The 19,880-nt window shown below is 35.9% G+C and overlaps 1 protein-coding gene and 1 pseudogene across 1 annotated transcript in view; both read right to left on the bottom strand.

Moving 5' to 3' along the window:
* The window catches only part of IPO11 (importin 11), a 191,904-nt gene that overhangs the window by 154,159 nt on the left and 17,865 nt on the right, over positions 1-19,880 (bottom strand). Inside the window, exons 2-3 of the mRNA XM_034655635.1 lie at positions 12,193-12,336; positions 9,238-9,338 (exon numbers count right to left, since the gene is read on the bottom strand). Of these exons, the coding sequence (XP_034511526.1) occupies positions 9,238-9,338; positions 12,193-12,330 (239 nt within the window). The 5' untranslated portion in view covers positions 12,331-12,336. The remainder of the gene's footprint in view (positions 1-9,237; positions 9,339-12,192; positions 12,337-19,880) is intronic.
* LOC117801658 lies at positions 9,035-9,133 on the bottom strand (annotated as a pseudogene).

Genomic DNA, 19,880 nt, shown 5'->3' with positions numbered 1-19,880 from the left:
GCACCAAGGGCTCCCAAAACAAACCACCCAGAGGTCCAAGCCAAGACAAATGGTAATTGAAATGGCAAAAAGCAGTGATGAGAGATCTTTAAAATCAGCAAGAAATAAGAGGGAGACCCCACAAGGCTATAAATTAGGGGATTTTCCAGCAGAAACTCTGTAGATCAGAGAAAGAGGCATGATATATTCAAAACGCTGAAAGGAAAAAAAAACTGCAACCAAGAAGACTCTATCCAGTAAGACTGTCACTCCGAATAGGAGAGATTAAAAAGTATCCCAAACAAAAGTTAAAGGAATTCATGGCCACTAAACCAGCCCAACAAGAAATATTAAAGGGAACTACTTGAGTAAAAAAGAAAGACCGTAAGTCAGCGTAAGAAAAGTACAACAGATAAAAGCAGTAAAATTAAGTAGATCTATAAATATCAGTAAAGGGAGTCACAAAATAAAAGGATGTAACAGGATACCATATACCTAAAACCTGGAGAGGGGAGTAGTAAATCAAGAATGGGTTCAAACTTAAGCAACCATCAACTTAAGATAGACTGCTATATGCAAAAGATGTCATATATAAATCTAATGGTAACCACAAATCAAAAAATGGTAATAGATATGCAAAAAGTAAAGAGGAAGAAACAAGTGTATCACTAAAGAAAGGCAGCAAACCATGAAAGAAAGAGAAGAGGAATAGAGAAGAACTACAAAAACAACCACCAAACAAGTGACAAAATGGCAATAAGTACATACCTATCAATAATTACTTTAAATGCAAACATACTTAACATCCCACAATCAAAAGACATGGGGCGACAGAACAGATTAAAAAGTAAGACTCATCTACATGCTGCCTTCCAGAAACTCATTTCAGACCTGAAGATACATACAGATTGAAAGTAAAGGGAAGGAAAAGCATTTATCAGGCAAATGGTTGTCAAAAGAAAGCTGGGGTAGCAATACTTCTATCAGACGAGACTCTAAATCACACCCTGTAATAAGAGACAAAGAAAGACCTTTACAATCATAAAGTGAACAATCCAACAAGAAGATATAACAAAGGGGTGCTCGGGTGGCTCAGTTAGTTAAGTGTCTGCCTTGAGCTCAGGTCATTGTTTTGGGATTCTGGAATGGAGCCCTGCACTGGGCTCCCTGCTCAGCGGGGAGTCTGCTTCTCTCTCTCCCTCTTCCTCTGACACAGCTCATTCTGTCTCTCTCATGCTCTCTCTCATGCCCTCTCACATGTGCTCTCTCTCTCTCAAATAAACAAAATTAAAAAAAAAAGATTTAACAATTGTAAATATTTATGCCCCCAACATGGGAGCACCCAAATACTTAAAGCAGCTAATAACTAACATAAAGGAAGTAACTGACAGTAATACAATTACAGTAAGGGATTTTAACACTCCACTTACATCAATGGACAAATCATCCAAACAGAAAATCAACAAGGAAACAGTGACTCTGTATGAGACACTGGACCAAATACACCTAATAAATATATTCAGAACATTCCATCCTAAAGCAGCAGAATATACATTCTTTTCAAGTGCACATGGAACATGATCTCCAGAACAGATCACCTACTAGGCCACAAAACAAGCCTCAACAAATTCAAAAAGACTGAGTCATACAGGCATCCTTTCTGAGCACATTATGAAACTAGAAATCAATCACAAGAAGAATCTAGAAAGAACACAAATACAAGGACGTTAAATAACATACTACTAAACAATGAATGGGTCAACCAAGAAATCAAAGAGGAAATAAAAAAATACATAGACATGAAAATGAAAACACAATGGCCCAAAACCTTTGGGATGAAGAGGGAAGTTTATAGTCACTCAAGCCTACCTCAAGAAGCCGGAAAAGTCTCAAATAAGCAACCTAACCTCACATCTAAAAGAGCTGGAAAACAAAACCCAACCAGTAGAAGGAAGGAAATAATAAAGATTGGAGCAGAAATAAATGAAATAGAATACACAACTAATGGAGCATTGAACTTTACATCGGAATCCGGGGATGTACTGTATGGTGACTAACATAATATAATAAAAAATCATTAAAAAAATAAAATAAAATAAAAATAAAAAAGAAGATACTAATAAAAAAAAAGGAAGAAATGAAATAGAAATTATAAAAACAATAAACACATCAATGAAGCCAGGAGGTGGTTCTTTGAAAAGATCAACAAAACTGATAAACCTTTAGCCAGACCAGAAAAAAAGAGAGGACTCAAACTCAGAAATGAACAAGAAAAACCAACACCACAGAAATACAAAATATTATAAAACAATATTATGAAAAATTAAATGCCAACAAAATGGACAACTTAGAAAAAAAAATGGATAAACTCTTAGAAGCATATAACTTCCCAAAACTGAATCAGGAAGAAATATAAAATTTTTTAAAGACTGATTACCAGGAATGAAATTGAATCAGTAATCAAAAAACTCCCTACAAGCCAGTTTAGGATCAGATGGCTTCATAGGCAAATTCTATCAAACACTTAAAGAAAAGTCAATACCCACTCTTCTCAAACTATTCCAAAATATAGAGAAGGGAAGCTTCCAAATTCATTCCACGAGGCCAGCATTACCCTAATACCAAAATCAAATAAAGATACTACAAAAAAAAAAAAAAAAAAAAAAGAGAGAACTACGGGCCAAAATCTCTGATGAACATAAATGCAAAAGCCTCAACAGAATATTAGCAAATCAAATCTAACCATACACTAAAAATTCACTTGCCACAATCAAGTGAGATCTATTCCTGGGATACAAGGGTGCTTTAGTATTCACAAATCAAGCAATATGATATCAATAAGAGAAAGGATAAAAACCGTATGATCCTTTCAGTAAACGCAGAAGCATCTGTCAAAGTACAACACCCATTTGTAAGAAAAACCCTCAACAAAACAGGTTCAGAAGGAACATACCTCAACATAATGAAGAACCCACAGCTAATATCATCTTCAATGGCGAAAAACTGAAAGCTTTTCCCCTAAGATCAGGAACAAGATAAGGATGTCCACTCTCACCAATTTTATTCAACACAGTACGGGAAGACCTAGCCATAACAACCAGATAAGAAAAAGAAATAAAAGACCTGCAAATTGGTAAGGAAGTAAAACTTTCACTATTTGGAGATGACATGATACAATACATAGAAAACCCTAAAGACTCCACCAAAAAACTACTAGAACTCAAATTCAGTAAAGTCGCAGGATACAAAATCAATATACAGAAATCTGGTCTATTTCTACAAAATAATAATGAGGAGTAGAAAGAGAAATTTTAAAAATCCCATTTGCAACTGCACCAAAAATAATAGAAATACCTAGGAATAAATTTAGCCAAGGAGATGAAAGACCTGTACTATGAAAATTATAAAACGATGATGAAAGAAATCGAAGGGGACACAAAGAAATGGAAAGATATTCCACGTTCACGTATTGGGAGAACAAATATTCTCAAAATGTCCATACTACCCAAAGCAACAAAACAATCTACAGACTGAATGCAATCCCTATCAAAATACCAACAGCATTTTTCACAGATCTGGAACAAATAATCCTAAAATCTGTACTGAACCACAAAAGATTCTAAGTTGCCTAAGCAATACATGAAAAAGAAGGACAAAACTGGAGGCATCACAATCGCAGACTTCAAGATATACTACAAAGCTCTATTAATCAAACCAGTATGATAATGGTACAAAAACAGACACACAGATCAATAGACACATGGAACAGAAAAGAGAGCCCAGAAATAATCCCACAATTATATAGTCAATTAATCTTTGACAAAGGAGGCACGAATGTGCAATGGGAAAAAGTGTTTTCAACAAATAGTGCTGGGAAAACTGGACAACTATATGCAAAGAATGAAACTGGACCACTTTCTTACACCATCCACAAAAATAAACTCAAAATGGTTTAAAGACCTAAATGTGAGACCTGAAACCACAAAAATCCCACAATAGAGCACAGGCAGTAATTTCTCTGACACTCGGCATAGCAAAATTTTTCTAGATATTCCTCCTGAGTAAAGGTAAACAAAAACAAACTACTGGGATGACAACAAAATAAAAAGCTCCTGCAGAGCAAAGAAAGCAATTAAGAAAACTAAAAGACAACCTTCTGAATGGGAGAAGATATTGGGAAATGATATATCTGGTAAAGGGTTAGTATTTAAAATCTATAAAATACTTATACAACTCAACACATAAAAACCCCCAAATAATCCAATCAAAACATGGGCAAAAGACATGAAAAAACATTTCTCCAAAGAAGACATACAGATGGCCAACAGACACATGAAAAGATGCTCAACATCCCTAATCATCAGAAAAATGCAAATTAAAACCACAATGAGATTTCACCTCTCATAGGTGTCAGAACGGTTAAAATCAAAAAGACAGGAAACAAGTCTGGGCTAGAATATGGTGAAAAAGGAACCCTCGTGCATTGTTGGTGGGAAAGCAAACTGGCGCAGACACAATAGAAAACAGTATGGTGTCTCCACAAAAAAATAAACACAAAATTACCATATGATGCAGTAATTCTGCCACTGCTTATTTACACAAAGACTACAGAGACACTAATTCGAAAAGTTATTTGCATCGCTATGTTTACTGCATTATTTATAATAGCAAATTATAGAAGCAGCCCAAGTGTCTACTGACAAATGACTGGATAAAGATGTGGTGTGTGTGTACACACACACACACACACACACACACACACACACACACACGGAAACAAGAATACTACTCAGCCATAACAAAAGAAAGAAATGTTGACATTTGCAACAACATGGATGAATCCAGAGAGTATAATGCTAAGCCAAATTAGCCATTCTGAGAAAGACAAATACATGATTTCACTCATGTGTAATTTAAGAAAGAAAACAAAGAACAAGAGAGACAAACCAAGGAACAGTCTTAACTATAGAAAACAAACTGGGGTTTATAGACGGGAGAAGGGTGGGGGAATGGGTGATATGATTAAAGTGAAGGGGATTAAGAGTACACTTATCATGATGAGCACTGAGTACAGAATTGTTGAATCACTATATTATACATACACCTGAAAGTAATGTAACACTGTACTTTATACTGGAATTAATTTTTTTTTAAAAGAGAATACTACTGGCAAAACAATATAAAATAGTACGTCGTGGAGTTTAGAATATATGTAGAATTAAAGTATTCAACTACAACAAAAATAGAAGACAGGAAGGCACAAGTGGAGTCAAAGTATTATAAGGTTCTTACATTACCTAGAAAAAGTAAACTACTAATATAAAGATAAGCTATAATAAGTCAAGGATGCATATTATAAACTTGAGAAAAATCAGTTGGGTTAAAAAAGTGTCCTAATAACCTCGGGGAAAAAATAGTAAGTAACACTAAATTTCCTGAATAATCCAAAAGAGGGCAAGAAAGAAAAAAGGGGGAAGGTATCAAATGGAAAACAAATAGTGGATGATGGCTTTAACGCCAACTTTATATTACAACAAATGTAAGTCAACATAATACTAAAATTAAAAGACGACATTTATCTAACTTGATAAAAAACAAAACCTAACTAGTTGCTGCTTTGTATACCAGGGACATTTTAAATAGAAAAACAAAGAAATAGTGAAAGAAAAAAGCAGAACAAGATACACCATGCAACCATAAGATGGTTCATGTGCCTGTATAAAATCAGACAAACTAAACTGGAAGCCGAAACACATTACTAGAAATAAAGAGGAACATTTCATAATGAGGATAAGGTCAATTCCACAAAAACATAATGACCCTTAACCTTTATGACCTGAATAATATAGCCTCAATACACAGACAGCAAAAACAGAATATAAGAAGAAATAGCCAAGTCCATAATCATACCTAGAGATTAACCTACCTCTCTCAGAAAATGATGAAAAATGTAGCAACAAAATCAATAAGGATATAGAAGGCGTGAATAGCATAAATGATAAATGTGACCTAAATGACATATATCAAACATTACAATCCAAAACAGCAAAACACAAATTCCTCTCAAAGGCACATAAAACATTTACCAAAATACCATATGCTGAGATTACTAAACAAGACAGCACATTTCAAAGGATGAAATCAGTAACAAAAAAAAAAACAAAAACAAAAAACCAAAACTAAAAAGCCCCACATGCCAGAAATTACGCAATATACTTCTAATTAACCCATGGGTCTAAAAAGAAATCACAGGAGGAATTTTAAAATAGTTTTTAACTGAATGGTAATAAAACTGAATTAAAGCTAAGATTACAAGAAAAGCCCTACAGTTTTAAATGCATATATAAGAAGTAAAAATCAATTATCTATGCTTCCATTTCAAAAAACTAGAAAACAGCAAATTAATTCCAAAAAAGTAATAGAAAGTACAACAAGCCTTATGAAATATAACAACTAAAGCAAAGAAAGAAAAGCCAAAGGACAAAACAGAGAATCCAAACACAGATCATTACAGGTGCAAAGCCTGATTTCTAACAAGGGAACCACGGAAATGGGATGGGGCAAGAATACCTGCTGCTGCCCCTCCTTCGTATACACACCTTACAAAGAAGTCACTTCCAGACAGATAACACACACAACTGTGAGACATAAAACAAAGCTTCTAGAAGAAAACAGAGATTATTTTCGTAATTTTGGAAGGAGCAAAATTTTTGTAAATGGGCCCCCCAAAGAATTAAATATAAAACTAGCTAAATTGAGCCTCATTAAAATTAAGAACTTCTCTTCAACAAAAAAACGTAAGAAACTGAAAGGCACATGACAAAGCACAAGGAAATATTTTCAATACGTATTTTCAGCAAAGGACCTAAGTCCAAAATATATACAAAGCCCCACAAATCAATAAAGTAGCCCATTTTTTAATGTACAAATGGCAGGCCCATCATAAAACAGGATATCCAAATGACTAATTAGTGTATGAAAAAGGTACTCATTGTTCATTAGAAAAATGGAAAAGCTACCTAAATGACAGCTAAGACCAAGCATGCTGTGAGAATGTGGAACAAATGCCACCACTGATATGCTGCTGGTGGGAGTGTACATTAGTACTAACACTATGAAAACCAAGTGACAGTATCTACTAAAGCTGAACCCAACATCTGACCATACGTGACAATAAAATGCACACTTATGTGTCATACGATATGCAAAAGAGTTTTCAAAGAAGCATTATTTTTAATAGCCAAAAACTAGGAACAACCTTAATGCCCATCAGCAGTAGAACGAATAGATATGGGATGTTCCTAAAATGGAATGTTTTACTCCTACCTAAGAGTGAGCTTTTCATGCAACTACATGGATCAATCTCACAAGTGTAATAATGAATAAAAGTCAGACACAAAACAACATATACGATAAGCCTTCCATTTGTATGAAGTTCAGAAACAGGTTAAGCTAATCTAGGGTGAGAGATGTCAAATGCTGCTGGAGAGGGGGTGGATAGGTGGCTGTGAGGGGCAGGTAGGAGGCTTCTCGGGCACTAGTCATGTTCCACCTAGTCCGGGGGGTAGTTACATGGATGTGGCCACATTACCAACATTCTAACTGTTATCTACCATTTATGCACTTTTTCAGTTATGTTATATATTATACTTCCATAAAAGTTTCTTTAAACCTTAATAGTGATTTATTCAAGGTGAGTAAACAAATGAGCAAACAAGATTAACATTCAGGGGGAAAGAATGCATGCCTAAGGCCAAGTCTGTGCTTTCCCATGAGAAAGGATCTCTTTAGTCCTTTTATGACTGTGCTGTACTTTCCAACTTCGATAGCTCCCTTCTATTACCAAACCCATGAAATCATGCTTTCTACTAAATTTTTTTGCTTCAAGTTTGAAATTCAAGTTTTCCTCTATGCCAGGAAGCCAGGTTCAAGAGTTTTTATAACTTTAACTAAGAGAATATAATACGACTAGCTACCACAATAGAGTGAATATGCAAAAAATATATAGATGTTAAAGAAACAAGCCATTAACCTAGAGAAAACAGCTAATAGTGCACCTTTAATTTCATGCATATACTATCATTAGATGAAGTCAGATTATACTCCAAGTAGAAGCTGTATAGTATCTAATTAATTAGGATTAATTAGGAACATCAATGTCTCCCTTCCAAAACTGTCATTTATCACCATATTCTCCATATAACTGCAAGACGAAATGCACTTTGGGAGCCACCTAAAATTTAACTAGACAAAGCAGGAGAGGAGTACACACTGCTGCAATGGCTCCAGGAACTGGGTTACACACAATTTCTCATCACTAAATACCTCATTTCTCTCAAAATTATGAATTCTAATATAAGACAAAAGGTTTGTTTTACATTACAGTATCCTAAGTGCAGCCTTGAAATATTCTAGTTGCTTCTGATATTATTCAAGGGCATATTTTATATGCATCTTGAAGTCCCCAGACAGGTTTATGGTTTTTAAAGGACTTAGGAATGTAAGAACATAAAGAGCTACAGTGCCATCTGCTGGAGAACAAAGACCATGTTACTTCTTTGGCAAAGTTCACTACATTCTATCAAACAAAATCCAGAGTCATGTCTACACTGCATTTCCATCAACCATATAACATGTAACTAACTATTAAGAGAAATCTGTTTGCTTAACCATCTACGGAGCAATTATAACCAAATCTGATGAGATTACAAATGTCTACTACCCCACTCCTACCACAAAGGAAATTATGCAGAAGACTTGGAAATTAACATCCAGCTGGCTCAGAAATGACCTGGGGTTTTCTTCTCAATGACTTTTTTTCAAAATCCTAACTAACCTCATACTTCTCTTACAAAAAAAAAAAAAAAAAAGACTTTTTCAACATGACTCATTCACTCAGCATTTGTTTTGTGCCCATAGTATTAGATACCTCAAAAGCAGAGGACAAGAAATCCACAACATCCCTCCCCAGATAAAAAAAACTCAGGGAGAAAAGCAATATGAACACTGACGTATGCAGAACATTTTACTTCTTCGGTAGTTAACACATTTTCTTTTAAATATCACACTCTTCATGAACGTGAATGTCACCCTACACAGGGACCGTGCTAACCTTCCCTGCACTGTTCCAATTTTACTGTGCTGAAATAAGCACAAATGCATTCTGCCACATGAAGAATAAAGATTAATAGGAACGTTCTTCTATGTCCCTGAATCTGAAAAGGATTACACTGGGAAAGGAAGAGTGACAGAACTTACTGAGGCGCTACACGTCTCCAGTAACGATCAATTCCATTCTTAAAATACAGCACGGCAAGCCACCTTACATTTATATCCAGAGTGTGGTTTGTGAAAATATTCTGTAAATAAAAAACACAGTATTAAAATGAGTATGTCATAAGTTAAAGTAAAATTATTATGCCCATAATAAAGTACAGATAATACTTTAAATGTTTCACTCATATTTTATCGCTACGGAGATATGTTCTAAGTATCTATAGCTCCATAATTCATATAAGAAAGCATACCTGGTAGAAGTATGTTAATTCTTTAAGCTGAGTAATAAATATTTGTGACTCACTAAACTAGTCTACCTTTAGGTATGTTTGAAAATTTTCTGAATAAAAAATTAAACTCAGAAACAAACCTAACCGCCTATCACAACCTACACACATACAAACACTGAACTAAAAAGCTTCTCAATTAAAAAGAAACAGACGCATCAAAGCATATATTCAAAGATTCTAAGGACTCAACGCCCCTCACATGCTATGAAATGGAATATTTCCAAGTGTCCTCATCAAAACAATTATGCTTACAAATAAGTCTGACAGCAGAACATTAACCCGAACACAGGCAGTCCTTGTTTTTCAGAGCAGAGGGAGATCGTAAAAATGACTGTGCAAGCTAAACACACAAGAACATCTCAATCGTCAAGGTGAAAATTACAACTGTTCTGTGACCTTTACACATTTTTACCAAAAATTTATTACATTATCAAAAATTTATAACATTTGTCTATGGAAATAAAAATAAAAACAGATTAATACTGTAATTTAAAACATGACAAAGACAGAATTAAAGTGTTTTATTTCCTTAAAAAAAAAAAAATACCTAGAATAGTGGTACATAGGGCAAACGTAGGAATATGTTAACTGACTTAAACTGCACTACACCTCAGACCAAAAACAACTCAAATCCCCAGAGGTGACCTCTTAAACACAACCTTGTGTGGGACAACCTCAAAATCAAAAGCAATGATGTAGATACATGTTCCTTACTAGAAAAACACCACATGTAAGCTATCAAAAACAGGCATGTATACTATAATTCCATTTTTAAGAAAATCGTGTACATAAGAAAAAAAAAAGATTACACGGATAGATGTGTAATGCCCACTTAATCCTTAACACCCCTGACAACTAAGTCAGAGATCTTCTTTTGGGTCGTCTTTGCAAAAAATGAACTTCTCCCACCATATTAACCGCATTCGATTTTAACACTTAACACGTCGACCTTCCACAATAGACTGAGTCATAAATATCCAAGGAGCAAATGAACGAATGGAGGTAATGTGGGAATGCTGTGGAAAGATGGTGGATATCAGCCTGTCCCGGCTGCACTTAGGTAACCAAGGAAAGTCAAGCTGCAGGTGTGAATCCAAGTAGAAATAGTCCTTAAGTATTTTGAACAACAGGACTGGAACACAAATTTGATGATCAAATACACAAATTCAGGACCTCTAAACTAGAAAGAACAGCTAAGGCTACAACAGATTAAAAGTGCCAAGACAGTGAGTAGGGGAAAAATTAAAAATTCCTGCCTTTACCTTAGGTAAAGGCATCTATTATAAATACAATCTACTCCATCTAAAGCAATTTTACTACCCCTCTAAGAAAAGTAGAGGTAATAAATATAAAAACAAAAGGCTTAGGCACTTAGTATTATTAATAATTCATACATTGCACAAAAAGTCAATAGTTAAAAGCCTATTGGTTTTTTTAAGGTCCAGGAGTAACCAAAGTAAGAAACATGGAAGTGTTTTATATTTTGGCCTGAAAAAACAGAAGACAAATTATACAGCATATTCATTTAAATAAGCATATGAAAAATAAAGATACTCAAATATTCTAGAGATTTATACTGCACCCAAATTTTACAAACATGATACTGGGATTATCTCAATAAGGATAGAATATTTTCTTTAGCATCTTTAAAAATCAATGTTTTAAGGAAAAAATTTTTTTTACTCAATCTGTTTTACTTTTTTTCTACTAAGCCAAATACCCAAATTTCATGTTATATTCAGAATATCAAGTATGACCCTAGACATGACCAGTATCTTCTTAACTTTACCAAATAATTCAAATATTTTAGCCATGAAATAAAAAACACATAAGTCAACCTCTACAATTTTCTATTTTTACAAGATACAGTAAACAGTTTTACTTCGCATTTGCAACCCAGTCCCAAAACTCGATCAAGTTTGTGATCCAACTGGTAGCCTCCCTGCCCTTGCCAAAAGCAAATCTCAAACGTTAACCAGAGTTCTGAAATTCTCAGAAAAAAAAAAAGAAAAGAAAAGAAAAGAAAAGAAAAGAAAAGAAAAGAAAAGAAAAGAAAAGAAAGACCCTCAATACAAAAAGACATTCTTTTATCCTGGCATCGAGAAAATAATTTTGATTAACCAAAAGCCTTGAGCTCCTAGTAAATTTTAGTTAAAGCATATATTGTTAATTGCTATACTATTTTCCATGATTACGCAGGGTAAGAACAAATGTGTCAAGAAAATGAAATTTTTAGAAGAAAATGATGCTTTAAAGTAACACAGTGAGCAATGTAGACCAGACTGATGCTGCATGGAGAGACGTGAACAACTCTGCCAACATAAATTAAGTAGGGCATGAATGAAGACAAAACATGGAAGTGTACCACCTACAGGCTGAGGTCAGCATGAACATGCAGAACAGAATATCAGCACAGTGCTGCCTTTTGAGCAGAAACTACCAATACCCTACTCAATTACTTATTCAGCAATCAACAAATATTTCAACACCCTCAAAGAGCCATGCCTTGAATTAATACATGGCAGTGGCAATGACAGTTAATCAGTTTCACTAAAGTAAAACCACCAATACAAGTAGATTCTTAGAACAACTAAAATAACAGTGTCTCATTTTATTAAAAACAACAGTAAACTGTTTCAGAACTTACCAACAACACTGAATAGAAACCTGGTTGTGTCTCCCACTGTTTCAACTGCTCCTCTGCTGGTTTTAACACAGCAGTATCCTGACTGGTGGCCTGGGTTAAGACCTGAAGAACAACAGTGCTGGCACTATTGAGATCCATGGAAACCTGGTAACGATAAGTTAACATACTTGAATAAACATACATAAAAAACTAATAATAACATAAATGGAGAAAAAGCTTCAATGTTCTGAATTACTCCCATCCTTCAATCATCTACCTACTCTTGCACGTTTCTACTGGATTTCTATTTTTACTATATATCACCTATACTCTAAAATTCCGGTAATTCAAATCGCTTTTGCTTAAATCAATTCATTTTTTTAAGATTTTTACTTATTTATTTGTCAGAGAGAGAGCACAAGCAGGGGGAGAAACAGGCAGAGGGAAAAGCAGGCTTCCTGCTGAGCAAGGAGCCCGATGCAGGACTCCATCCCAGAACCCTGGGATCATGACCTGGACTGAAGGCAGACGCTTAACCAACTGAGCCACCCAGGCATCCCCAAATCAATTTATTTCTGATGGAAACTGCCTTCACTGTCCCATAAATAGAAGGTAATAGTGAACTGGGAACAAACAAGAAATCCACACACAAATACCAAAACTACTTAATTCTTATTGAGTATCACTGTGTGCCTAAGACTAAGCACAATGTTTTCTTTTTTCTTTCTTTTTTTTTTTTAGATATAATGTATTATTTATTTCAGGGGTACAGGTCTGTGATTCTTCAGTCTTACACAATTCACAGCCCTCACCGTAGCACATACCCACCCCAGTGTCCATCACCCAGCCACCCCATCCCTCCCACCCCCCTCCACTCCAGCAACCCTCAGTTTGTTTCCTGAGATTAAGAGTCTCTTATGGTGTGTCTCCCTCTCTGGTTTCGTCTTGTTTCATTTTTTCCTCTCTTCCCCTATGATCCTCTACCTTGTTTCTCAAATTCCACATTATCAGTGAGATCATATAATTGTCTTTCACTGATTGACTTATTTCACCCAGCATAATCATTGCAAATGGCAAGATTTCATTTTTTTGGTGGCTGTATAATATTCCATTGTGTGTGTGTGTGTGTGTGTGTGTGTGTGTATGTATACACCAAATCTTCTTTATCCATCTGTCGATGGACATCTAGGCTCTTTCCATAGTTTGGCTCTTGTGCACATTGCTGCTATAAACATTGGGGCACATGTGCCCTTTCGGATCACTACATTTTTATCCTTGAAGACCCAGTAGTGCAATTCCTGGGTCATAGGGTAGCTCTATTTTCAACTTTTTGGGGAACCTCCATACTGTTTTCCAGAGTCGCTGCACCAGCTTGCATTCCCACCAACAGTGGAGGAGGGTTCCCCTTTCTCCACACGCTCACCAGCATGTCATTTCCTGACTTGTTAATTTTAGCCATTCTGACTGGTGTGAGGTGGTATCTCGTTATGATTTTGATTTATATTTCCCATCATATATATTGCTGAATAATATTAAGCACTTTTTCATGTATCTGTTGGCCATTTTGATGTCTTCTTTGAAGAAATGTCTGTTCATGTCTTCTGCCCATTTGTTGATTGGATTATTTGTTCTTTGGGTGTTGAGTTTGATAAGTTCTTTATAGATTTTGGATTCTAGCCCTTTATCTGATATGTCATTTGCAATTATCTTCTCCCATTCTGTCCGATGTCTGGTTTTGTTGACTGTTTCCTTTGCTGTGCAAAAGCTTTTTATCTTGATGAAGTCCCAATCATTCATTTTCGCCCTTGCTTCCCCTACCTTGGCTATGTGTCTAGGAAGAAGTTGCTGCGGCTGAGGTCGAAGGTTGCTGCCTGTGTTCTCCTCATGGATTTTGATGGATTCCTGCCTCACATTTAAGTCTTTCAACCATTTTGAGTCTATTCTTGTGTGTGCTCTAAGGAAATGGTCTAGTTTCATTCTTCTGCGTGCGGCTGTCCAATTTTCCCAAGACCATTTGTTGAAGAGACTGTCTTTTTTCCACTGGACACTGTTTCCTGCTTTGTTGCAGATCAGTTGACCACAGAGTTGAGGTTCCATTTCTGGGCTATCTATTCTGTTCCATTGACCTATGTATTTGTTATTGTGCCAGTACCATACTGCCTTGATGATTACAGCTTTGTAATAGAGCATGAAGTCCGGAATTGTGATGCCACCAGCTTTGCTTTTCTTTTTCAACATTCCTCTGGCTATTCGGGGTCTTTTCTGGTTCCATACAAATTTCAGGATTATTTGTTCCATTTCTGTGACAAAAGTTGATGGTATTTTGATAGGTATTGGATTAAACGTATAGATTGCTCTAGGTAGCATAGACATTTTCACAAAATTTGTTCTTCCAATCCAAGGGCATGGAATGTTTTTCCATTTCTTTGTGTCTTCCACAATTTCTCTCATGTGTATTCTATAGTTTTCTGAGTACAGATTCTTAAGATGCCTCTTTGGTTAGATTTATTCCTAGTATCTTATGGTTTTGGGTGCAACTGTAAACGGGATCAACTCCTTAATTTCTCCTTCTTCTGTCCTGTTGTTGGTGTATAAAAATGCCACTGAATTCTCTGCATTGATTTTATATCCTGCCACTTTACTGAATTCCTGTATGAGTTCCAGCAGTTTTGGGGTGGAGTTTTTTGGGTTTTCCACATAAAGTATCATATCATCTGCAAAGAGTAAGAGTTTGACTTCTTTTCTGCCAATTCGGATGTCTTTTATTTCTTTTTGTTGTCCGACTGCTGAGGCTAGGACTTCTAATGCTGTGGTGATAGTGGACATCCCTGCGTGTTCCTGACTTTAGGGGAAAAGCTCTCAGTTTTTCCCCATTGAGAATGATGTTCGCTGTGGGTTTTTCATAGATTGCTTTTATGATATTGAGGTATGTACTCTTCTTTTTTTTTTTTTTAAGATTTTATTTATTTATTTGTCAGAAAGAGCACACAAGTAGGGGGAGCAGCAGGCAGAGGGAGAAGTAGGCTCCCTGATGAGCAGGAGCCTGATGCGGGGCTTGATCCCAGGACCCTGGGATCACAACCTGAGCCAAAGGCAGATGCTTAACTGAATGAGCCATTCAGATGCCCCCCCTTCTGCCTTGTTTTTAAAAGAGTAATAAGTGTTATAAAGGAATTAGCCCCTTTATCCCTAGTTAAGATCAAAAGGAAGAAAAATGAAAAAGTTCTTTGACTCATTGCTAAGTACCTCAGAACACCATCTTATATGCCACCAAAAATATGTGTCCAAAACATTTTTTATAAGTTAAAAGATGAATGTATATTCAAGAAATACTGTGGGGGGGGGGGAATGAACTAAATCAACAAATATAAAATATAACATAAAAATATAAGCCCTGAGTTAGAAAGGATCTTAAGAGTTGGATCATCTAATCCTATACCAAGTTATCTGAAGCCATTCTAAAAATTCATTTAGCAATTTACTGAATTCTCTAGCATTGCTTCTAAACACCCCCCGAAATAGTATACAATTCTATACTTACCCAGGTATATATAATTGTTCACAATACACATATATGAAGTATATAAGATTAAAATTAAAAGCTAAAAATGGACAGAAAATAAACCTCAGTGCAGAAGTGACTGAGAATTAGCCCTGTGATTGTAGTTGTATCTAAAACTGAAAAGTGTTCCAGATAGTTACAGTCTGAAGGTCATTAAGCCATAAACATAGCCAAAGCAAACACTTCCTAAGAGTTGTAATTGCAATAACTAATGGAAATGGAAGGTCCCAAATGCTGACTCAACAAGAAATGATCCAAAATACTAAACTTTTCAAGGAAAACTAACCATTCTAAAGCCTATGTAAGTAAAGCCGGGCTAGGACACAATAACTGGAATCAGACAAAATACTAGCAATTAGCAATGGAGGTGGAGGTGGAGATTTTAAATTGGTAGTCTGTTCTTGTCTGTATTTTAGAACTGAGGAAGATACCTTCTAAACTGCCTCCCTAACTGGGAGTTTCCTCAACAATTTAAGTGTCTGTGCTCATTATCACTTGAAAACAAGTAAATGGATTTGCACTCAATTTAGAGGGCTTGTTGGTCATGTATGATTTCAAAGACAGGCTACCTTAGAGCAACTGACTTTATGGGGGCCCTAACAGGTATTTTAAGGAGACAGGCAGTATGTTTTTCTGTCTAGGAGAAATCCAATGCAAGCCACAAAAGCAAGCCATGTATGCAATTTTACATTTTCTAGCAACCATGTTAAGAAGTGAAAAGATGTGGAATTATTTTTAAGATTATATCATATTTAACTCAACATATCCAAATTATCATTTTAACATATAATCAAGATTTTGAAAAAACTAATTTAGATATTCTGTGCTTTTTTTACACTAAGTTTTCAAAATCCTGTATATTTTACACTCAAAGCATATCTTATTTTGAACTAACCACATTTCAAGTACTCAACAGCCACATGTGGCTAGTGGCTACTATATTAGCGTTAAGTCTAGAAAAGTCTTAATCTAAGTGTGGTCCAAGGACTGTGAACACCAGGAACACACGCCAGAAATAAAAATTCTCAATTGTCTCTCCAAACCTACATCGTGAAAACAGGGGCTGGAGGTCAAATATTTGTAAGTTCTTAGTAAGTTCGCTAGGTAAATCTAACTGCCAAAGTCCAAGAAGCCAAAGTCTGGACACCTAAAACTGAGGCACATCTGAATGTCCAGCTAATGCAGCAGATGACAAAATGTACAGCAGTTTCCACCACACGTTCCTACAAAAGAAGAGCAGACCAGCACTCATCTGCACTTCTCATAAGGAGCCATCTGTGATATGAAGAACACAAAGTCAATGATTCTTCCCCAATAAATGGGAGAGTAGCCAGCTAAAATTAAAAAAAAATTTTAAAAAGCACTAATATCTGAGCATATATATTATATGCCAAGCATTGTACTAAATGCTTTCTTTAGTCATTTATTTATTCCTAATAATAATTCTATGTAGTAGATACTATTATCCCCATCTTTTAAGTATAAAACTAAAGGATCAGAGACCTTAACTTGCAAAGGCTGTAATCTACAAAGTAGCAGGGCTTAGACTTGAACACCAAAGCCACTGGTCTTAATCAGTATTTAATACTGTCTTCTTCGAGGGGCAGAACTGATGTCTACCACAACTCTGTAGTCCCAGGAGCCCAACAAGATACATGATCTATGCATGCTTAATAGGTATTTGCTGAATAAAGGAAAGCAGTCAATTTTGAACCAAAGAGTACTTTACCCTGAACCACATGGCAGCTAATTAACAGATTTATTCAGTAAAACTACTGAAAGCCTGCAGCATCCCAAAGCACTGTTCTAAGGGCTGACAGCAAAGCAGCAAACAAAGCAGTTCCCCTGGCTTCATGCCACTTACATTCTAGTGAAAGAAGTGATTTCTGTTTAAAACAAAACAAAACAAAAGAAGTAAGAAAAAAACAGAGGTGGTAATATGAAGAAAATAAAATAATGTTAAAGACCAACTGCAAGTTTCCACTGGGTGCTCAGGGAGGGCTTCTCGTAAGTGACATTTACAACAGACATGAAACACAAGAGACCCAGGCATGCAAAGATCTGAAAGCAGAGCTCCAGACAGACAGGGAAAACAATGGAAAACAAGGCCTTACGATTAGAAACAAACTGAAGAAGGACAGTATAATTGACACTTAATGAGAAAAAGGGAAAATGGAACCAGATGAGGTTGAAGAAGCAAGCAGGAACAGATCATGTATGACCCTGCAGGAGAAAAAAAAGAGTCTGGACTTCTATACATGTACAAAAAAAGCCAGTGGAAGAATATGTGAATATATGAATATGAATATAATAGACAAAAGGTTCTACCAGAATTCATCCCCACCCAACCCCACCCTTCAAGAAAAAAGAAAACGGCCATGTCCATGGTTGAACTGGTGACTGACAGATCTCTTCCTTTTAAAGGTCTGTTTGTTTCTTCACTGCATTTAGCAAATCATCTATGGACACAGAGGGAATATTCTGTTTCCCCACAGAAGTTCTTTCACCTACTGGTTTTAACATTTTGGGAGCTACTACCTGAAAAATAAAATCACTGATTATCATCAACTTCCAGAGCATTTTTTTTACTACAGCAGAAATTGTGCAGAGCACTCAGATACACACATATCCTCACACTTGTCTGGACTTTCCCAGCAAGGCAATCCTTAAGTCTATACACTTGTATCCTTTATGCTTCCCTTTACATTCACCTGTTCTAAGGGAAGGTGTGAGAATTTCCCTCCCTACCTCCCTTCCACTATCTTGCTCCATCAGGTCCTCCACAAAAGTATATACTCTGTCCTTCCTCTCCTCTCTTTTGAACCTTATTCCCAAGAAGCCCATCCAGCCTGGGACAAAGCTCAGTTCAAATATTTCTGGAAAGTCAATTTTGTGCCAAGCACTATGATCGTTGTTAGGATGGTAAAATCAGAAAGGTCACTTTCTCTACCCAAATTCTGGGAGATAATCAGGTGGGAACCAGAGACAACTATTCTAATCATCAAAACACACCATAAAAAGTAGATTATAGAATACTGGTTGGAATCCAGAGTATATTTCCTCCAGAGAAACAATATTATGAGTGATTCATCTAATGAGTAAAAGGCTTTTAGGTCAGAGAAAGAAACCACCGTTCAGACCTTCTACTGGAAAGATTACTAAGTGCTAATTAACTTATAAAGGAAGCTTTAAAAGGCAATCAGTTCCTAAACTGCAGATTAAATGCATCATCAAGAATAACAATTCAGGGAGGGGGGTGGGGGAATGGGATAGGCTGGTGATGGGTGGTGGGGAGGGCACGTATTGCATGGTGCACTGGGCGTTATAAGCAACTAATGAATCATCGAACTTTACATCAAAAACCAGGGATGTACTGTATGGTGACTAACATAATATAATAAAAAAACATTAAAAAAAAATAACGATTCAGGAATGACAGACCTATAATAGATTATTTAAAATACCACATTGCTAGAGCCTATTAAATTTTTTAAAGATGCCATAACAAGACTATAAAAGCAAATCTGGCATGTGGAATAATATCACCGTTTTATAAGAGGAAGAACTTAGATCTATCAGCAGAGTTGTCCAGGGTCAGGTAGCAAACTAGCACATGGCAGAGTGGGTGGGGACTGATAACCAAATCTCTGGGACACAAGCTCTCCCTACTACAACAGAAAATGGCCTCACCACACCACCCGACTTCCCCAACACCTACAAACACACTGTGTTTTCACATGATAGCTTCCTGGAGAAACAGTCAAAAAGATTCCTTAATCCATTATTATCTAAAAGGATTATGTTTTCCATGTAGTAAATATCCATACGGTACTCAACTGTAGATTTGAAAGGACAGCAAAGGCAATGAAGAACTGAAGAACAGGGAGAAATGTATTGAGTCATTCAAACGTTAACAGTGTGGAAATAAACTTCATTTGGATAAAAGATCCATGACTACTGACTACTGATGGTCAGGTTAGAGGGTAGTACACCCAGCGAACTAACCTTCAATATCCTTTTTTGATTTTCACTAATGTGCATAACTTTAAATTCATAGGCAAGAGGTGAAAGTGCTTGTATTTTATTAGTTCTGAACTAAACTATAGAAGAGAATTATTCAAAATCTAAATGTATATTCTTTTTTCTC

Source organism: Ailuropoda melanoleuca, chromosome 3 (genome assembly GCF_002007445.2).
Source record: "Ailuropoda melanoleuca isolate Jingjing chromosome 3, ASM200744v2, whole genome shotgun sequence".
Taxonomy (NCBI): Eukaryota; Metazoa; Chordata; class Mammalia; order Carnivora; family Ursidae; genus Ailuropoda; species Ailuropoda melanoleuca.
The sequence above is the reverse complement of the archived record's forward strand: the minus strand, read 5'-3'. Positions and strand labels throughout refer to the sequence as shown.